The 20,490-nt window shown below is 47.7% G+C and overlaps 1 protein-coding gene across 1 annotated transcript in view; it reads left to right on the forward strand.

The window, feature by feature from the left end:
• The window catches only part of IFNLR1 (interferon lambda receptor 1), a 103,430-nt gene that overhangs the window by 43,572 nt on the left and 39,368 nt on the right, over nucleotides 1–20,490 (forward strand). Inside the window, exons 2-4 of the mRNA XM_063957185.1 lie at nucleotides 3,865–4,009; nucleotides 6,241–6,407; nucleotides 13,382–13,533. Coding sequence (XP_063813255.1) covers nucleotides 3,865–4,009; nucleotides 6,241–6,407; nucleotides 13,382–13,533 — 464 coding nt within the window. The remainder of the gene's footprint in view (nucleotides 1–3,864; nucleotides 4,010–6,240; nucleotides 6,408–13,381; nucleotides 13,534–20,490) is intronic.

A 20,490-nucleotide genomic window follows, 5' to 3' on the forward strand; every position in this document is an offset into this window, starting at 1 on the left:
GATCGCGAGCCACGCCCCGTTTTCATCACTGAGGGGGCATGCCCAGCGCTCTGTGAGCCGCTGGCATTCCCCCTCTCCCTCTGAATCCAGTGAATAGACGCTGTGCGCATGCGCACAGCGTCTATTCACCGCTGCTCTGCTAAACAGGGCAGCGAGACACAGAGACTCCCAACTGCCCCCCCTCCCCCCACCGCGGGACACTGCGGCCCGCGGGTGGGACAGCGGGACAGTCCCCAAAAAACGGGACTGTCCCGCGAAAAACGGGACAGTTGGGAGGTATGATACCATACCCTCCAAGTGTACCTCTCTACCAATTTTTGGCTCCCAAACTCCCATTGAAAGTATAGGAAAAGGGGAGTGACCATGCCCCCTTTCCTGATTTGAACCGCTTTTTATGTGTAAAATGTTGGAGGGTATGCTATACCCCTGAAGAGGGTTGCAAACAGATGTCCACTTACATCTGCCCCACTTGTGAGAGAAACATTCTTTTTTAATGCTCCTTATACTGAATCCTCAGATAGTTACTGACAAAAAGTAAGGGCCTAATTGAGACCTGATCGCAGCAGCAAAATTGATCTCTTATGGGCAAAAAAAAAACATGTGCAGGGAGAGTTAGATTTGGGTGTGGTGTGTTTAAACTGAAATCTAAATTGCAGTCTAAAAATAAATCAGCCAGTATTTACCCTGCACAGAAGCAAAATAACCCACCCAAATCTAAATTTCTCTGCACATGTTATATATGATCTGCTCCCCCTGCAGTGCACATGGGGGGTCATTCCGAGTTGTTCGCTCGGTAATTTTTTTCGCATCGCAGCGATTTTCCGCTTAGTGCGCATGCGCAATGTCCGCAGTGCGACTGCGTCAAGTAAATTTGCTATGCAGTTAGGTATTTTACTCACAGCTTTTTTATCGTTCTGGTGATCGTAATGTGATTGACAGGAAGTGGGTGTTTCTGGGCGGAAACTGGCCGTTTTATGGGTGTGTGTGAAAAAACGCTACCGTTTCTGGGAAAAACGCGGGAGTGGCTGGAGAAACGGAGGAGTGTCTGGGCGAACGCTGGGTGTGTTTGTGACGTCAAACCAGGAACGACAAGCCCTGAACTGATCGCAGATGCCGAGTAAGTCTGGAGCTACTCAGAAACTGCTAAGAGGTGTGTAGTCGCAATTTTGAGAATCTTTCGTTTGCAATTTTAAGAAGCTAAGATTCACTCCCAGTAGGCGGCGGCTTAGCGTGTGCAATGCTGCCAAAAGCAGCTTGCGAGCGAACAACTCGGAATGAGGGCCATGGTTTTGCCCATTAGTGAACAATTTTGCTGCTGCGATCAGGTCTGAATTAGGCCCTAAGTCCTGGGCTACGCACAGACTGCACAGTATGGAAAAATCATTTGGTGGTGAATAACTTGTGAACGGATTTGCAGATGTCCACTTGCATTCGCACACTTGCACAAGTTGGATTTTCACTCTCCCTGGGCGGCAACTATCTGATCGCAGACCTCTGCAAATTTTCAGCACAGCGATCAGGTCGGAATTAGGCCCTATATATTGTTTTACATTTTGTGTATTATTTGCATCACAGACACAGTGAAACACCACTCACAGTGTACTACAGATGCTGGCTGCGACTTTATTTTTAAATGTGTACAAAGGTGCAGAGGAAGCACATTGAAACTTGTTGCACAAATTTAGACTCAGTCGCACACAGATGTACAAATGTTGCACGTCAAACTGATCAGTGTATTCTAGCAAAGTAGTTTTGTCGCTTCTAATTTTGAGCAAGGAAGATGCTTCGTGCTGCCAAGTTGCACTGCACTGATGCACGAAGAGGGTCTATTTGCTATGATTTGAGAAACAGTTTATGAGGACAGATATGTAAGAAGACACCTTGGTAGGGGCCGGCACAACCCGCTCAGCAGAGTCTGCAAAGCAGTGAGGCGCCGGGAGACTCTGCTGCTGTCCGCTGATGCTGCCGACTGCCACTGCGCCTATCACACTGTATGACAGGCAGCGATGCCAGCAGCAGAGGGATGGTAGGGGGAAGTCCCTGCAACTCACTGCGGTGCCGAGCCTCTCCTTCCTGATCTCAGCAAAAAGGTCAGAGGAGCATGTGATGAACTTTGATTGGAGGAACTCGGCACATTTTATTATAAGAGCCGCTGATTGGAGGAGATTGTCACATGCTCCTCTGACCCCTGGAGCACTGAGGATCTCACAGTATGCCCCCTGTCTAAGTATTTAGACTGCCTCCTCTGTCTCCACATTTCCTGCTCCTGTCTCCATAGCTCCTATCTCAGGCACCCTCTCTATGCAGCTTCTGTCTCTCTCTGGCTTCTACATGTTTCATTCTGTTTCTCTATAACCTGTTCCCAGTATCTGTATCCCCCCTCTCTCGGCCCAACACCTGCCCCCCCCCCCCCCCCCCCTCATCTACCCAGAATGTAGCTGCCTATCTTCCCCTCCCTCTCTGCCCAACACCTCCCCTCCTCTGCCCAGCATCTGCCTCCCTTTCTCTCTCTTCCCAGCATATAGATGCCCACCCCCCCCCTCTCTGCCCAGCATTTGCCTCCCTTCAGAATAGTTTCAGATCTATATCCCCATCTCTACTGATTAAGATTTGCTGTATGAACTGTACATAGGTTGAAATACTGTTTGAAAAACTTTACTATTCTTTTCCCTGGAACTATAACATGTTCAACTATATGTAAATTTATAAACAGCGACGTGCAATGAGTTGAGGCAGAGCCTTTCCTGTCATACTAACGTATATGCCAGAATTTGGATATATTATAAAGTAAATGAAAAATACAAAGAAGATGGGCGAGATGTACTAAGCCTCCAAACTAACATTTTTCAAACAATGACAGTTAGGAGCTGATTGGCTGGTGCTTTATCTCTCTCCTTTTTATCCCTCTCCAAGGCTTAGTACATATCCCTCTACATTAGAAATAGCTTCTTGGTAATAGTCTAATCATTTTTATAGCCCAAACTCTGGAGTTAAGTTTATGGTAGGTGAGGCAGTGCCTCCCCTGCCTATCTCATCCGCACATCTCTGATCAAATCTCACAACATTTCCAGCAGTGTATGCTGCACCTGTGTGTATGCCTACATGTAGCCTTGGGCTCATATATTGTGTGTAAATCGTCCCCTGAATACTGGCCAGTGCCTCCTCAGTCATTTACCTCACCGTTTGTCCCTGCTACCAGGAAAACAAAATGGCACACAACAGACATAAAACCCATGCCATGTAATTGGGTTTTTTTCAACTGGAATATCTAATATTCTTATTGTAATTTCTTGAATTTTAAACCAAGGTGTGCAGTTAGAATATTTGTGCAGGATATATGTTTTGATAGTCAATAAAATATTCTGCAATTAGTTTGAAACTTGTTTTTATTAAATAAATAATATCATTAAAATGGATTCAGTATGATATGCTGATATGCTGGCTGTCGGGATCCTGGCGGTCAGGAGACCGACGCCGGAATCCCAACAGCAGGAATTCTGGGAGGTGAGCGCAGCATGTACCCTCGGGGGCTCACCTTCGGTTACCATAGGTTTAAATTCCCCCTTGGGTGGTGGCGAGGACCGCCACCCGAGTGATTTTTCACCGGGTGTCGGGATTCCGGCATCTGTATCCTGACAGCTGGGATACCAACAGCCGGCAAAATAAATGCCTCCCATTAAAACATAGCCTCTTTTCATAGAGTGCTTTCTTTTTATCCAACGAGTATAATTTATGTAACAGTTGCAGGAAAACAATATACTTGATAATGCTGGTTAATAATGCAAAACAAAACCAAAAAATAGCATTTTTTTGCAGTTATAAGAGTACACTCCTATTGTTATAATGGTTTACTATTGTTTTTAGGTAAACTTCATAAACCCTTAAATCTCAAATTGGAATCTAGGAACTTCAGTCTCTTCCTAACGTGGCTTCCAAATCCTGAAAATCGACCTACAGTGACCTACAAAGTTGGCTACATAGTTGGATACAAAGCAGATGGCGAAAATCGGTAATTCTAGACATGCTGCAACTTTTTATTTTACAATACAATTTCAAGTTCAATGCAATAATGTCCTTATAAGGATAATACACTAAGTAATTAATTATTTATGTAGATTTTCCCTTGCTGCTTCAGGAACTGTGAGTTAAAATCTGTGTTAAATGCACCCTCCGGGGCTTACCATGCGGTTATTCCAAAGCTCATGGCACTTAACCTGGGAGCTATGAATTAACAATTGTTAGACACAGGCTTACCTTGTATGGAAGTTGGCAAGTAATGAATGGCTCTGGGCGTTAAGTCCCGTGGCTAATTGAATCTGCCCGTGTGTGTATAGTTGAAATGGGAGAAGTGAGGTGCTCCAAAATACCCTGGAGCTGGCCATGATACTAGGGATACATTAGCATATCTGGTTGATCCAGTAATGGATATTACTCTTAGCCTTCTAGATTTTCCGCACTTGTTTTAGATGCATGTTATGGCTTAAAGTGGGTGCAGAGTATAAAAAAGCACTGCAGTCTGTTCCGTTTTCAGGCTCTGTTCTTTTTGGTCCAGGCTTGGACACTACAGGTGCTACTGGAAGAAAAAGTACATTTTACCTGTTAGATATTCCAGACCTGTCAGTCAATGTCAATGCTTCCTTCCTTTCAAAGCTCTAGTCGTCATAGAGGAGTACCGAATAAGGGATTTGTGGCACGTTTAAAGGGAAGTCTGCAAGATGGGCTCTGCAGTTCTTTCTGAAACAGGGGATAGCATCCACATCTGATCAATGGGTAGGAAGCATAATCCGCGGAGGTTAAACAGTATAATAAATATGTTGTGTCCTCTACCCAAAAGTTTCTTTGCCACACCAATTCCTCAAAATTGTCAGTCTTCTTGGGGAAATTTAGGCCCTGCAAAGCTCAGGAGCACTAGGACTGGTCTCAAAGGAAAAGGAAGAACTGGGCTTCTATTCCAATATCTGTTTTTTTTCTGAAGCCAGATCATTCAGCCTATCCAATTGTCAACTTTGAGGTTCTAAATCTTCACTGGAATGTAAAAAGATTCAAAATGGAGTCTCTTTGCTCTGTAATAAATGGAATGGGAAAAAATGAGATTCTAGCATAACTGGATATAAGAGATTGCTACCTTCTCAGATATGCTGTGGGAAATGCTAATTTACAAATTCAAGCACTTACTTTTGGACTGGCTACAGCTCCCAGAGTTTTTACTAAGATAATGATGATCATAGCAAGTTTACTGAAGGGAAGTGGAACTACAATTATTACTTACTAAGATAACCTTCTTATAAAAAGTTCTAGTGACATGCCAAAGGGTACTAGAGGTTGGCTAAAGGTTAGGTCACATGGCTATAACTCAAACAAAAATACAAAACCCTCATGTCTTAGCACCTTCTGCCCTTAAATTCAGGCACCTGCGGTAAGGGGCTCGCTTCACCTCATGACAAAAGCACTTCTTGCTGCTGGGCCTAATGTTTCTGTGGATCCAAAACATGTGTATGTACAAGTATATCACATTATACCATAATGTATTGTTTGCAGGGCCGGTTCTAGCCCTTGTGGCGCCCCGGGCGAAAATAGGGGCATAGCTTCATAGAGGGGTGTGATCAATGTGCCCCCGTTTGTGCCCCCAGTAATATTGCAACCATTTGTGGCCCCAGTAGTATTGCCCCCGTTTGTGCCGCTTTTAAAATAAACTAAAAAATAATACTTGCCATCCCCGCTCCTGATTCCCGACCGCTGCTGCCCTCCGTCTCTGGCCGCTGGACCGCCCCTCTGATCTATGGGAGACGTCATGACGTCTCTCCCATAGAACCGCATAGACACTAGAGGTCAGTCATGACCTCTAGTGTCTAAGTGCCACTCCCACAATGCACGTGCACCGCACAGCAGTACCGGCACCGGGGGGGGGGGACACCGCCAGTAGTGGATCTTGCCACGGCGGCAGTGCCACTGGCAAAAGTACTGTGTGCCTGTAGCAAGATCCGCTACTGATTGTTTGTAAGATACAAACTGTGCTATGATATTGTATGCCATTATAAATTGATCTTTTGCACATTATGGGGTGTTTAAACCACATTTATTCTGGTCCATGCAACAAGGTCTTCATTTCTCCAAAGTTTATTTGTTCAAACCATGGCCTATTTTGTCCATTCCAGAATATTTATTATATGTAGGCATTAGCTGTTTGTCTTGGATTAATTTTTTTTCCATCTTTTTTGTTTTTTTTGGTTTTTTTTTAAGTTGGAAAAGTGTACCAACATGCAAAAATGTCACTGTGCCAGAGTGTGATCTTACATGTGTCCTAATGACGGAACGCTATTTGCAACATACGGTGCGGGTAAAGGCTGTCTATTTGCGACCAAGCTCTCCATGGGTCGAACTTGGAAATATATCATACATGTTTTCAGGTGAGTGTTAGTGTATCAAAGCAAGTGATAATAATTTTTTACTAATCAACAAGTGAGCAATTTAATATTCTGGTAATAAAACGCTGCCGTACCAGTTATTAGGCTTTTACGTGCAGCAGAAACATTCTTGCATACAGCTTAGAGCCTGCTAAATAGCTTACAGCACACAAGGCAATGGGGGTAATTCCAAGTTGATCGCAGCAGCAAATTTGTTAGCAGTTGGGCAAAACCATGTGCACTGCAGGGGGGGCAGATATAACATTTGCAGAGATAGTTAGATTTGGGTGGGTTATATTGTTTTTGTGCAGGGTAAATACTAGCTGCTTTTTCTCTGACGTCCTAGTGGATGCTGGGAACTCCGTAAGGACCATGGGGAATAGCGGGCTCCGAAGGAGGCTGGGCACTCTAGAAAGAATTATGACTACCTGGTGTGCACTGGCTCCTCCCACTATGACCCTCCTCCAGAGGCGTCACTCACCTCTGTGACACCCGGTGCGGCAGCGAGGATAAAAGGGGCGGGGCTTCGAGGGAATGGGCGGGGCTTAAATAGAGGGGCGGGGCTTCACGGGCGGAACCCGTTTTTAAACCATTGCAGGCACGTAAAGGGGGCGGAGCTTTGCGGAGGGGCGGGGCGGAGCGTCCCGACACCCGTTTTTTTTTTTTCACTGGGGGGTGTGGGAGGTGAGGGCTGACTCTCGGGAGGTGCTGTCCCTGCAGTGCTGGCTCCTACAAAGTGACAGGAGCCGAGTGCTGCACATAATATAACAGTGCAGCACTCGGCTTCTGTCACTCTGCAGGAGCCGGCATTTTGGTGTCACCCCTCGGCGGGTGACACCCGGGAGCGGGCCGCACCCCCCGCACCCCCCTTGTGACGCCACTGCCCTCCTCCAAGCCTCAGTTAGATTTTGTGCCCGGCCGAGGTTGGATGCACACTAGGGGCTCTCCTGAGCCTTTAGAGAGAAAGTATAGAAATTAGGTTTTTATTTTCAGTGAGACCTGCTGGCAACAGGCTCACTGCAGCGAGGGACTAAGGGGAGAAGAAGCGAACCTGCCTGCTTGCAGCCAGCTTGGGCTTCTTAGGCTACTGGACACCATTAGCTCCAGAGGGATCGACCGCAGGCCCAGTCCTTGGTGTTCGGTCCCGGAGCCGCGCCGCCGTCCCCCTTACAGAGCCAGAAGCAAGAAGAGATCCGGAAAATCGGCGGCAGAAGACATCAGTCTTCACCAAGGTCACTGAGGGTGCAGGGCGCTGGGGGGGGGGGCGCCCTGAGAAGCAATAAATACACCTTGGCTGGCAAAAATACCACAATATATAGCCCCAGAGGCTATATATGTGGAAAATACCCCTGCCAGAATATAGAAAAAAGCGGGAGAATAGTCCGCGGAAAAGGGGCGGAGCTATCTCCCTCAGCACACTGGCGCCATTTCTCCCTCACAGCTCCGCTGGAAGGAAGCTCCCTGGCTCTCCCCTGCAGTCTACACTACAGAAAAGGGTAAAAAAGAGAGGGGGGGGCACTAAATTTAAGGCGCAGTATACAGTTATATAGAAAAAGCAGCTATAGGGGACATAACTCAGTTAGTCCCTGCATTATATAGCGCTCTGGTGTGTGCTGGCATACTCTCACTCTGTCCCCCCAAAGGGCTTTTGTGGGTCCTGTCCTCTGTTAGAGCATTCCCTGTGTGTGTGCGGTGTGTCGGTACGGCTGTGTCGACATGTTTTGATGAGGATAATGAGGTGGAGACGGAGCAGATGCCTTTAGGAGGGATGTCACCCCCTGCGGGGCAGACACCTGAGTGGATGTGCTTATGGAAAGAAATGAGTGCACGTATAGACTCTTTACATAAGAAATTTGACGACATGCCAAATGTGGGACAGCCGACTTCTCAGCTCGTGCCTGTCCAGGCGTCTCAAAGGTCATCAGGGGCTCTGAAACGCCCACTACATCAGACCGCAGACGCAGATGTCGACACTGATACTGACACCAGTGTCGATGACGATGAGTCTACCCTGATGCCCACTAAGGCCATTCACTGCATGATTGAGGCAATGAAAGAGGTGTTACACATTTCTGATATAAATACAGGTACCACTAAAAAGGGTATTATGTTTGGGGAGAAAAAACTACCCGTAGTTTTTCCCCCATCAGATGAATTAAATGAAGTGTGTGAAGAAGCGTGGGCTTTCCCTGATAAAAAATTGGTAATTCCTAAAAAGGTACTAATGGCGTTCCCTTTCCCGCCAGAGGATAGGTCACGTTGGGAAACACCCCCTAGGGTGGACAAAGCGCTCACACGTTTGTCTAAAAAGGTGGCACTACCGTCTCCGGATACGGCCGCCCTCAAGGAACCTGCTGATAGAAAGCAGGAGGCGATCCTGAAGTCTGTATACACACACTCAGGCATTATACTTAGGCCAGCTATTGCGTCAGCATGGATGTGTAGTGCTGCCGCTGCGTGGTCAGATAAACTGTCAGAGAATATTGACACACTAGACAGAGACACGATCCTGTTAACCATAGACCATATCAAAGACTCAGTCATATATGAGAGATGCACAGAGGGAAATCTGCCGGCTGGCATCAAAAGTAAGTGCATTGTCCATTTCTGCTAGGAGAGGCTTATGGACTCGCCAGTGGACAGGAGATGCAGATTCTAAAAGGCACATGGAAGTTTTGCCTTATAAGGGTGAGGAATTATTTGGGGATGGTCTCTCGGACCTAGTTTCCACAGCAACGTCTGGGAAGTCAGCATTTTTACCCCATGTCCCCTCACAGCCTAAGAAGGTGCCGTTTTATCAGGTTCAGTCCTTTCAGACCCAGAAAAACAAGCGTGGAAAAGGCGGGTCTTTTCTGTCCAGAGGCAGAGGTAGGGGAAAAAGGCTGCAACAAACAGCAGGTTCCCAGGAGCAAAAGTCCTCCCCCGCTTCTTCTTCCAAGTCCGCCGCATGACGGTGGGGCTCCACAGGCGGAGCCAGGTATGGTGGGGGGCCGCCTCAAGAATTTCAGCGATCAGTGGGCTCGCTCACAGGTGGATCCCTGGATCCTTCAAATAGTATCTCAAGGGTACAAACTGGAATTCGAGGCGTCTCCACCCCACCGGTTCCTAAAATCTGCCTTGCCGATTGCTCCCTCGGACAGGGAGGCGGTGATAGCGGCAATTCACAAGCTGTATTACCAGCAGGTGATAATCAAGGTACCCCTACTTCAACAAGGCCGGGGTTACTATTCTACACTATTTGTGGTGCCGAAACCGGACGGTTCGGTGAGACCCATTCTAAATTTGAAATCCTTGAACACATACATAAAAAAATTCAAGTTCAAGATGGAATCGCTCAGGGCGGTTATTGCAAGCCTGGAGGAGGGGGATTACTTGGTATCCCTGGACATCAAGGATGCTTACTTGCATGTCCCCATTTACCATCCTCACCAGGAGTACCTCAGATTTGTGGTACAGGATTGCCATTACCAATTCCAGACGCTGCCGTTTGGACTGTCCACGGCACCGAGGGTATTTACCAAGGTTATGGCGGAAATGATGATACTCCTTCGAAAAAAGGGTGTTTTAATTATCCCGTACTTGGACGATCTCCTAATAAAGGCGAGGTCCAAGGAACAGTTGTTGGTGGGAGTAGCACTATCTCAGGAAGTGCTGCACCAGCACGGCTGGATTCTGAATATCCCAAAGTCACAGCTGGTTCCGACGACACGTCTACTGTTCCTGGGTATGATTCTGGATACAGTCCAGAAAAAAGTGTTTCTCCCGGAGGAGAAAGCCAGGGAGTTGTCATCTCTAGTCAGAGACCTCCTGAAACCAAAACAGGTATCGGTGCATCACTGCACGCGGGTCCTGGGAAAGATGGTAGCTTCTTACGAAGCAATTCCCTTCGGCAGGTTCCATGCCAGAATCTTTCAGTGGGACCTGTTGGACAAATGGTCCGGATCGCATCTTCAGATGCATTGCTTAATAACCCTGTCTCCAAGAACCAGGGTGTCTCTACTGTGGTGGCTGCAGAGTGCCCATCTTCTAGAGGGCCGCAGGTTCGGCATACAGGACTGGGTCCTGGTGACCACGGATGCCAGCCTTCGAGGCTGGGGGGCACTCACACGGGGAAGAAACTTCCAAGGACTATGGTCGAGTCAGGAGACTTCCCTTCACATAAATATTCTGGAACTAAGGGCCATTTACAATGCCCTAAGTCAAGCAAAATCCCTGCTCCTACACCAGCCGGTGCTGATCCAGTCAGACAACATCACGGCAGTCGCCCATGTAAATCGACAGGGCGGCACAAGAAGCAGGATGGCAATGGCAGAAGCCACAAGAATTCTCCGATGGCCAGAGAATCATGTACTAGCACTGTCAGCAGTGTTCATTCCGGGAGTGGACAACTGGGAAGCAGACTTCCTCAGCAGACACGACCTCCACCCGGGAGAGTGGGGACTTCATCCAGAAGTCTTCCAGATGCTGGTAAACCGTTGGGAAAAACCACAGGTGGACATGATGGCGTCCCGCCTCAACAAAAAGTTAAAAAGATATTGCGCCAGGTCAAGGGACCCTCAGGCGATAGCTGTGGACGCTCTAGTGACACCGTGGGTGTACCAGTCGGTTTATGTGTTCCCTCCTCTGCCTCTCATACCAAAGGTATTGAGAATAATAAGAAAGCGAGGAGTAAACACAATTCTCGTGGTTCCGGATTGGCCAAGACGAGCGTGGTACCCGGAACTTCAAGAGATGATCTCAGAGGACCCGTGGCCTCTGCCGCTCAGACAAGACCTGCTACAGCAGGGGCCCTGTCTGTTCCAAGACTTACCGCGGCTGCGTTTGACGGCATGGCGGTTGAACGCCGGATCCTGAAGGAAAAGGGCATTCCGGAGGAAGTCATTCCTACGCTTATTAAAGCCAGGAAAGATGGTACGGCAAATCATTATCACCGCATATGGCGGAAATATGTTGCATGGTGCAAGGCCGAAAAGGCCCCAACAGAGGAATTTCAACTAGGTCGATTTCTGCATTTTCTGCAAGCAGGAGTGAATATGGGCCTAAAACTAGGCTCCATTAAAGTACAGATCTCGGCTCTGTCGATTTTCTTTCAAAAAGAACTAGCTTCAGTACCTGAAGTTCAGACATTTGTGAAAGGAGTGCTGCATATTCAGCCCCCGTTTGTGCCTCCTGTGGCACCTTGGGATCTCAACGTGGTGTTGATTTTCTTAAAATCACATTGGTTTGAGCCACTAAAAACCGTGGATCTGAAATATCTCACGTGGAAAGTGGTCATGTTATTGGCCTTGGCTTCAGCCAGGCGAGTGTCAGAATTGGCGGCTTTATCATGTAAAAGCCCTTATCTGATTGTCTATATGGATAGGGCAGAATTGAGGCCTCGTCCCCAGTTTCTCCCTAAGGTGGTGTCAGCGTTTCACCTGAACCAGCCTATTGTGGTGCCTGCGGCTACTAGGGACTTGGAGGACTCCAAGTTGCTAGACGTTGTCAGGGCCCTGAAAATATATGTTTCCAGGACGGCTGGAGTCAGAAAATCTGACTCGCTGTTTATCCTGTATGCACCCAACAAGCTGGGTGCTCCTGCTTCTAAGCAGACTATTGCTCGCTGGATTTGTAGTACAATTCAGCTTGCACATTCTGTGGCAGGCCTGCCACAACCAAACTCTGTAAATGCCCATTCCACAAGGAAGGTGGGCTCATCTTGGGCGGCTGCCCGAGGGGTCTCGGCTTTACAACTTTGCCGAGCAGCTACTTGGTCAGGGGCAAACACGTTTGCAAAATTCTACAAATTTGATACCCTGGCTGAGGAGGACCTGGAGTTTTCTCATTCGGTGCTGCAGAGTCATCCGCACTCTCCCGCCCGTTTGGGAGCTTTGGTATAATCCCCATGGTCCTTACGGAGTTCCCAGCATCCACTAGGACGTCAGAGAAAATAAGAATTTACTCACCGGTAATTCTATTTCTCGTAGTCCGTAGTGGATGCTGGGCGCCCATCCCAAGTGCGGATTGTCTGCAATACTTGTAAATAGTTATTGTTAACTAAAGGGTTATTGTTGAGCCATCTGTTGAGAGGCTCTGTTGTTTTCATGCTGTAAAACTGGATATAGTATCATGAGTTGTACGGTGTGATGGGTGTGGCTGGTATGAGTCTTACCCGGGATTCAAAATCCTTCCTTATTATGTCAGCTCGTCCGGGCACAGTGTCCTAACTGAGGCTTGGAGGAGGGTCATAGTGGGAGGAGCCAGTGCACACCAGGTAGTCATAATTCTTTCTAGAGTGCCCAGCCTCCTTCGGAGCCCGCTATTCCCCATGGTCCTTACGGAGTTCCCAGCATCCACTACGGACTACGAGAAATAGAATTACCGGTGAGTAAATTCTTATTATTTTTACACTGCAATTTAGATTTCAGTTTGAACACACCACACCCAAATCTAACTCTCGCTGCAAATGTTATATCTGCCCCACCTGCAGTGCACATGGTTTTGCCCAACTGCTAACAAATTTGTTGCTGCAATCAACTCTGAATTACCCCCAATGTCTGGTCTATCAACATACTGTCCAAAATGCTGCAAATACCCCAGTAAGCTTTATTATGGGCAGTGTGTGATTATGGGTGGTGTCAAAATATGATTTCTTTTTTTATCTATATTGAATTATTTACATGGCGGCATGGCTGGGATCGCCCAGGATCGCCCAAGATGCATCGTATGCAAAAGGACAGAATACGATGTATCTTGGGCGATCCTGCCCTCTGGGAAGCTGCCGGGGTGGTCGCCTGCGACATGTGGTCGCATAAGTGTATGGGGCCCTTAAGATACTGTATTCAATACAAGCTGAACTGATCTAGATGTACATGATAAATTGACTATATGACTGTTTACTTTCAAGACTGTGCATGTTGTAAATGGAAAGTACAAAATAGATTAGTTTAGGAAAGAGACAAGTTTTATCTCTCTATGCATTTTTTGCTGTCTTGCAGTGGAGCCAGACCCACCAATCCTACACCTAATACAAGGGGAGAACAATGTATTTATTAATGCTTCCATGCCGTCACCATCTTGCATGCCAAGAATACTTTCTCTATCTCTTAAGTTCCTTGTGGATGTCACAAGGGATAAAACTCTGCAACAGGTACATACAACATATCTTTTAGTGTTTAATCTCTAGCAGCAGAACTATAAAATGTAGAAATGGCTATACTTTGAGACTATTGAATGGTAACTCCTCCCTAAACTTTAGTAATGCTCCTGAGACCATTAGCAATCAAACATGCTCTTCATCATGGGATGAAGATGATCACCATGTATTGTTTGTCTTTAATCTTGACAATAAAATCTAAAAACAATTACTGCTCTCAAACCATGCCAAGAAAATGTACCAGACAAAGGTGGAGCTGCCAAACCCTACTTTGTTGGAAACAAGCCCTCAAGTTACTTATGTAGGTGCCATCCATGTACTCATCTGTATGCATTTACAAACGGGATTTGCCAATTGTGATATGTACTGTAGTTTATGCATCCTAACCAGACAATGGGGCATATTTCTAAATGTTTTTTATTACTAAAATAATCTGAAAAAGGGTGTGTTTATTTTAGTGTCACTTGAATGTATTATTTTTTTTGAAAAACTGCTCCAAACCCTTTAATTCTAATTTCTCTTACGTCCTAGTGGATGCTGGGGACTTCGTAAGGATCATGGGGTATAGACTGGCTCCGCAGGAGACATGGGCACTATAAAGAACTTTAGAATGGGTGTGCACTGGCTCCTCCCTCTATGCCCCTCCTCCAGCCTCTGTTAGATCCTGTGCCCAGAGGAGACTGGGTGCATTACAGGGGAGCTCTCCTGAGTTTCTCTGTAAAAATAATTTTGTTAGGTTTTTTATTTTCAGGGAGCACTGCTGGCAACAGGCTCCCTGCATCGTGGGACTGAGGGGAGAGAAGCAGACCTACTTAAGTGATGGGCTCTGCTTCTTAGACTACTGGACACCATTAGCTCCAGAGGGTCGGAACGCAGGTCTCACCCTCGCTGTTCGTCCCGGAGCCGCGCCGCCGTCCTCCTCACAGACCGGAAGATAGAAGCCGGGTGAGTAGAAGAAGAAAGAAGACTTCAAAGGCGGCAGAAGACTTAAATTCTTCAGTGAGGTAACGCGCAACCATTGCTCCCACACACACACACAACAGCGGGCACTGTAAGGGTGCAGGGCACAGGGGGGGCGCCCTGGGCAGCAATTAATAGCCTCAAGGGACACTGGCAGATGTAAATATACTGCGGAGGCAGTATATTATTAACCCCCGCCAGTTTTTTTATTATTTGAGCGGGACCGAAGCCCGCCACTGAGGGGGCGGGGCTTGATCCTCCAGCACTAACCAGCACCATTTTCTCCACAGCACATGCAGAGAAGCTGGCTCCCCTGACTCTCCCCTGCTGAACACGGTCACAGAGGGCAAAAAAGAGGAGGGGGGGGGGGTACTTTTTATTGGCGCAGTGAGTGTATATTTATATATTTATATAAAAGCGCTGTTTGTCTGGGAATTTATTTTCCAGTGTCAGTTGGCGCTGGGTGTGTGCTGGCATACTCTGTCTCTCCAAAGGGCCTTATTGGGGAACGGTCTCCATATAGATATATCCCTGAGTGTGTGGGGGTGTCGGTACGCGTGTGTCTGAAGCGGAAGGCTCTTCTAAGGAGGAGGTGGAGCAGATGATTGTGGTGTCTCCGTCGGCAACGCCGACACATGATTGGATGGATATGCTGAATGTTTTAAATGCAAATGTGGCTTTATTACATAAGAGATTGGACAAAGCAGAGTCCAGGGATAAAGCAGGGAGTCAATCCATGGCTTTGACTGTGTCACAGGGCCCTTCTGGGTCTCAGAAACGCCCACTGTCCCAAGTAGCAGACACTGATACCGACACGGATTCTGACTCCAGTGTCGACTACGATGATGCGAGGTTACACCCAAGGGTGGCCAAAAGTATTCATTATATGATTATTGCAATAAAAGATGTTTTACATATCACAGATGACCCCTCTGTCCCTGACACGAGGGTGCACATGTTTAAGGAAAAGAAACCTGAGAAAACTTTTCCCCCATCTCATGAGCTGAATGAGTTATTTGAAAAAGCTTGGGAAACTCCATACAAGAAACTGCAGATTCCCAAGAGAATTTTTATGGCGTATCCTTTCCCGGCAAAGGACAGGGTACGGTGGGAATCCTCGCCCAGGGTGGACAAGGCTTTAACGCGCTTGTCCAAAAAGGTGGCGCTGCCATCTCCAGACACGGCAGCCCTCAGGGATCCTGCTGATCGCAGGCAGGAAACTACCTTGAAGTCAATTTATACACATACGGGTGCCTTGCTCAGACCGGCAATAGCGTCGGCTTGGGTTTGTAGCGCTGTGGCGGCCTGGACAGATACTTTGTCAGCTGACATTGATACCCTGGATAGGGATACCATGTTATTGACCTTGGGTCACATTAAGGACGCAGTCCTATATATGAGAGATGCTCAGAGAGATGTTGGCCCGCTGGGTTCGAGAGCCAACGCCATGGCGATTTCTGCTTGGCGAGCCCTGTGGACCCGCCAATGGACGGGTGATGCCGACTCAAAGAGGCATATGGAGGTTTTGCCTTACAAGGGTGAGGACTTATTTGGGGAGGGTCTCACGGACTTGGTTTCCACAGCTACGGCAGGTAAATCTACTTTTTTGCCTTATGTTTCCTCACAGCAAAAGAAAACACCACAATATCAGATGCAGTCCTTTCGGTTGCATAAGTCCAGAAGAGGTCGGGGCTCTTCCTTCCTCGCCAGAGGTAAGGGTAGAGGGAAAAAACTGCCGGCTACGGCTAGTTCCCATGAGCAGAAGTCCTCCCCGGCTTCTACTAAATCCACCGCATGACGCTGGGGCTCCGTGGAGGGAGTCCGCTCCGGTGGGGGCACGTCTTCGACTCTTCAGCCACGTCTGGGCTCAATCAGAGGTGGATCCCTGGGCAATGGAAATTGTATCCCAGGGTTAAAAGCTAGAATTCGAAGACGTGCCTCCTCGCCGGTTTTTCAAATCGGCTTTAACAGCTTCTTCCCCAGAAAGGGAGATAGTTTTAGTGGCAATTCAAAGACTGTGTCAACAACAAGTGGTTGTCGAGGTTCCCCTAGTTCAGCAGGGGAAGGGGTACTATTCAACCCTATTTGTGGTCCCGAAACCGGATGGCTCAGTCAGACCCATTCTAAATGTAAAATCCCTAAACCTGTACTTGAAAAAGTTCAAATTCAAGATGGAATCACTCAGGGCGGTTATCTCCAGCCTGGAAGGGGGGGATTTTATGGTCTCACTAGACATAAAGGACGCATACCTTCATGTCCCCATATATCCTCCTCATCAGGCATACCTGAGATTCGCTGTACAGGACCGTCATTACCAGTTTCAGACGTTGCCGTTTGGGCTTTCCACGGCCCCGAGGATTTTTACCAAGGTAATGGCGGAAATGATGGTGCTCCTGCGCAGGCAGGGAGTCACAATTATCCCGTACTTGGACGATCTCCTGATAAAAGCGAGATCGAGAGAACAGTTGCTACAAAGCGTGTCACTCTCCCTAAGAGTGCTGTAGCAACACGGCTGGATTCTCAATCTACCAAAGTCACAGTTGGTTCCAACGACCCGGTTGACTTTCTTGGGCATGATTCTGGACACGGAACAAAGGAGGGTTTTTCTCCTGATAGAAAAAGCCCAGGAACTCCAGAACATGGTTGAAACCGAAAAGTGTGTCGGTCCATCAATGCAGTCGAGTACTGGGAAAAATGGTGGCGTCCTACGAGGCCATTCCCTTCGGCAGGTTTCATGCAAGGACTTTTCAGTTGGACCTTCTGGAAGAGTGGTGCGGGTCCCATCTGCACATTCATCAAAAAATCAGCCTGTCCCCCAGGGCCAGGATGTCTCTCCTGTGGTGGCTGCAGAGTACTCACCTTCTAGAGGGTCGCAGGTTCCGCATTCAGGACTGGGTTTTGGTGACCACGGACGCAAGCCTACGAGGATGGGGAGCAGTCACACAAGGAAGAAACTTCCAGGGACAATGGTCAAGTCAGGAGGCTTGTCTACACATCAACGTACTGGAATTGAGGGCATATACAACGGCCTGCGTCAAGCGGAGAATCTTCTTCGCGACCTACCGGTTCTGATTCAGTCAGACAACGTCACAGCCGTGGCTCATCTAAACCGCCAAGGCGGAACAAGGAACAGAGTGGCGATGGCGGAAGCCACCAGGATTCTTCGCTGGGCGGAAAATCATGTAAGCGCTTTGACAGCAGTCTTCATTCCGGGAGTAGACAACTCGGAAGCAGACTTCCTCAGCAGACACGATCTCCATCCAGGGGACTTCCTCAAATAGACATGATGGCGTCACGCCTCAACAAGAAGCTTCGGAGGTAATGTGCCAGGTCAAGGGACCTTCAGGCAGTAGCAGTGAACGCCCTGGGGACACCGTGGTAGTTTCAGTCGGTCTATGTGTTTCCTCCTCTTCCACTCATCTCAAAAATATTGAGAATCATAAGACGACAAAGAGTGCAAACAATACTCATTGTTCCAGATTGGCCTCGCAGGGCCTGGTATTCAGATCTTCAGGAAATGCTCACAGAAGATCCGTGGCCTCTTCCTCTCAGAGAGGACCTGTTGCAACAGGGGCCCTGTCTGTTCCAAGACTTACAGCGGTTACATTTGACGGCATGGCGGTTGAACACCAAATCATAGCTGGAAAAGGCATTCCGGAAGAAGTCATCCCTACTCTGATAAGGGTTAGTAAGGAGGTGACGGCAAAGCATTATCACCGTATCTGGAGAAAGTATGTATCTTGGTGTGAAGCCAAGAATGCTCCTGCGGAAGATTTCCATCTGGGCCATTTTCTCCACTTTCTACAGACAGGAGTGGATATGGGCCTAAAATTAGGCTCCATTAAGGTACAGATTTCGGCCCTATCAATTTTCTTTCAGAAGGAATTGGCTTCTCTCCCAGAAGTCCAGACTTTTGTAAAGGGAGTGCTGCACATCCAGCCTCCTTTTGTGCCTCCAGTGGCACCATGGGACCTTAACGTGGTGTTACAGTTCCTGAAATCTCACTGGTTTGAGCCTCTTCAAACGGTGGAATTAAAGTTTCTCACTTGGAAGGTGGTCATGTTGTTGGCCTTGGCATCTGCAAGGCGGGTGTCTGAATTGGCGGCTTTGTCTCACAAAAGCCCCTATCTGATTTTCCATGTGGATAGAGCAGAATTGCGGACTCGTCCTCAAGTTTTGCCTAAGGTAGTTTCATCGTTTCATATGAACCAACCTATTGTGGTGCCTGTGGCTACAGGGGACTTGGAGGATTCCAAGTCCCTTGATGTAGTCAGGGCATTGAAAATTTATGTTGCCAGGACGGCTCGGGTTAGGAAAGCAGAGGCTCTGTTTGTCCTGTAGGCAGCCAACAAGGTTGGCGCTCCTGCTTCTAAGCAGACTATTGCACGCTGGATTTGTAATACGATCCAGCAGGCTCATTCTACGGCTGGATTGCCGTTACCGGATTCGGTAAAGGCCCATTCCACTAGGAAGGTGGGCTCTTCTAGGGCGGCTGCCCGAGGCGTCTCGGCATTACAGCTTTGCCGAGTGGCGACTTGGTCGGGTTCAAACACTTTTGCTAAAGTCTACAAGTTTGATACCTTGGCTGAGGAGGACCTCATGTTTGCTCAATCGGTGCTGCAGAGTCATCTGCACTCTCCCGCCCGGTCTGGAGCTTTGGTATAATCCCCATGGTCCTTACGGAGTCCCCAGCATCCTCTAGGACGTAAGAGAAAATAAGATTTTAAACCTACCGGTAAATCTTTTTCTTCTAGTCCGTAGAAGATGCAGGGCGCCCGTCCCAGTGCGGACATATTTCTGCAAGGCTTGTATATAGTTATTGCTTACATAAGGGTTATGTTACAGTTAAGATCAGTCTTTGGCTGATGCTGTTTTGTTCATACTGTTAACTGGTTGCGTATATTCCATGTTAGACAGTGTGGATGGTGTGGGCTGGTATGAATCTTGCCCTTAGATTAACAAAATCCTTTCCTCATACTGTCAGTCTCCTCTGGGCACAGTTTCTCTAACTGAGGTCTGGAGGAGGGGCATAGAGGGAGGAGCCAGTGCACACCCATCTAAAGTTCTTTATAGTGCCCATGTCTCCTGCGGAGCCTGTCTATACCCCATGGTCCTTACGGAGTCCCCAGTATCCTCTGCGGACTAGGAGAAAAAGATTTACCGGTAGGTTTAAAATCTTATTTTTGTTTCTGCTGAATTATTCGCCTAGGTGAAAAAATGGCCCTGCTATTGAACAGGACAAATCCCCATTTACCGTAAAAACAGCGAAAAGTGTCCTTTTTAAAAAAAACTTAACTAATTGCATCCCTGATCTTGATCTATGGAAAACGGGTGGTCTTCAGGTTGCCGGCGGCCGGGCTCCCGACGACCACCATACCGGCACCGGAATCCCGACCGCCGGCATACTGACAACTTTTCTCCCTCTTGGGGGCCTACGACCCCCCTGGAGGGTGAATAGATAGTGTGGTGCGATTAGCGCGCCACCGTGCCTGCAGAGTGGCGAGCGCAGCGAGCCCGTAAGGGGCTCATTTGCGCTCGCCCAGCTGTCGGTATGCCGGCGGCCGGGATTCCGGCACCGGTATGCTGTTCGCCGGGAGCCCGACCGCCGGCAACACATACTACACGCTAAGGTGCATACATATGAAATATGATTGTATATGTATGTACACTGCTCAAAAAAATAAAGGGAACACTTAAACAACACATCCTAGATCTGAATGAATGAAATATTCTTATTAAATACTTTGTTCTTTACATAGTTGAATGTGCTGACAACAAAATCACACAAAAATTATCAATGGAAATCAAATTTATTAACCCATGGAGGTCTGGATTTGGAGTCACACTCAAAATTAAAGTGGAAAAACACACTACAGGCTGATCCAACTTTGATGTAATTTCCTTTAAACATGTCAAAATGAGGCTCAGTAGTGTGTGTGGCCTCCACGTGCCTGTATGACCTCCCTGCAATGCCTGGGCATGCTCCTGATG

Source organism: Pseudophryne corroboree, chromosome 2 (assembly GCF_028390025.1).
Source record: "Pseudophryne corroboree isolate aPseCor3 chromosome 2, aPseCor3.hap2, whole genome shotgun sequence".
In the NCBI taxonomy this organism is placed as follows: domain Eukaryota; kingdom Metazoa; phylum Chordata; class Amphibia; order Anura; family Myobatrachidae; genus Pseudophryne; species Pseudophryne corroboree.